General features: G+C 34.2%; 1 protein-coding gene across 1 annotated transcript in view; it reads right to left on the reverse strand.

Moving 5' to 3' along the window:
* The window catches only part of LOC104789497, a 1,865-nt gene continuing 1,008 nt past the window's right edge, over positions 262–1,118 (reverse strand). Inside the window, exons 4-7 of the mRNA XM_010515187.2 lie at positions 966–1,041; positions 668–771; positions 433–497; positions 262–332 (exon numbers count right to left, since the gene is read on the reverse strand). Coding sequence (XP_010513489.1) covers positions 318–332; positions 433–497; positions 668–771; positions 966–1,041 — 260 coding nt within the window. The 3' untranslated portion in view covers positions 262–317. The remainder of the gene's footprint in view (positions 333–432; positions 498–667; positions 772–965; positions 1,042–1,118) is intronic.

Genomic DNA, 1,118 nt, shown 5'->3' on the forward strand with positions numbered 1-1,118 from the left:
AACAAAATAAGAGATGGCTACACCATATGCTGTTAACCATTGATCCAGGGAAACAGTTTAAATACACAAGATATAAAACTTAGAGAAATTAACAAGCAACTACGAATATCAGCAGCTCTTTTCTATATATGCCAGGAGAACATATGGACATGATTTTGTGGATGATATTTTATTTCTCAAAACAATGCATGATTACCACGAACACCTATTCCAAAACTACTGGGAGAAGGAAGACAATACATATCAAGAAAGGCAACACACCTCCTCATCAAAATGAGAGTCCAGTTGGCCCCAGTGATAATCGTTTCCAAAACTTATCATGCGCAGAACAACTGCAACAAAATTATAAGTGGGCAACATACTGCAATCAGACTTTGTTTTTCTAGATAGAGAGCAAAAATGTAGTCAAGAGTAACTAGATAAATCAAATACCAAAATTGAAGCATATATGCCATCTAAATGTGCCCCTAAAGTTGTCCAGGAATTCAAACTGTTGCCTTGGACAAAGAGAGGAACAATCAANCAAAAGATTTGAAAAGTGTAATTATTATCTTAGTCCTGAAAGAGTTTCACCTGATCACAAAGGCATTGTAATAAAATAANGCTTCACAGCAACCATACAATAACTACAACTGTACATGTCAAATATGAGATGTACATGACTCACCCGAAAATGGAAAACGAATATCCTTCATAAATGCGATTGCAGAAGAGAAAAAATATGTTGAATGTCCAAAGCATGTAAGGAAAGTATTTTGTCCTTGCAAAAACCTGCATTATTAATGTATATCAACTGAACTCTGATCATCTCAGAAAAAATACCAAACTGAGAAGTAGACATTATTTATGAGTATATGCCACAAGAAGCCAAGATATGCTCTACCCTTCATTCTAACATACTCTTACGATCCAAACTACCAATATACCAAGATTACTATCAAGAGATAAATTGAAAGGAAACATACCTTAACAAGAAGGAAATTGGCTGTTGCAATCGAGAGAATGTAAATGACACTGGAAGTGAATGCGGAAACAACTCAGCTTAGATACAGAAAAGTTAAGAAACAAACAATGTGATGCTAGGAAGCAAACAAAAAAAAAAAAAAAAAAATATGGAA

This window comes from Camelina sativa, chromosome 5, assembly GCF_000633955.1.
Source record: "Camelina sativa cultivar DH55 chromosome 5, Cs, whole genome shotgun sequence".
Lineage (NCBI taxonomy): Eukaryota > Viridiplantae > Streptophyta > Magnoliopsida > Brassicales > Brassicaceae > Camelina > Camelina sativa.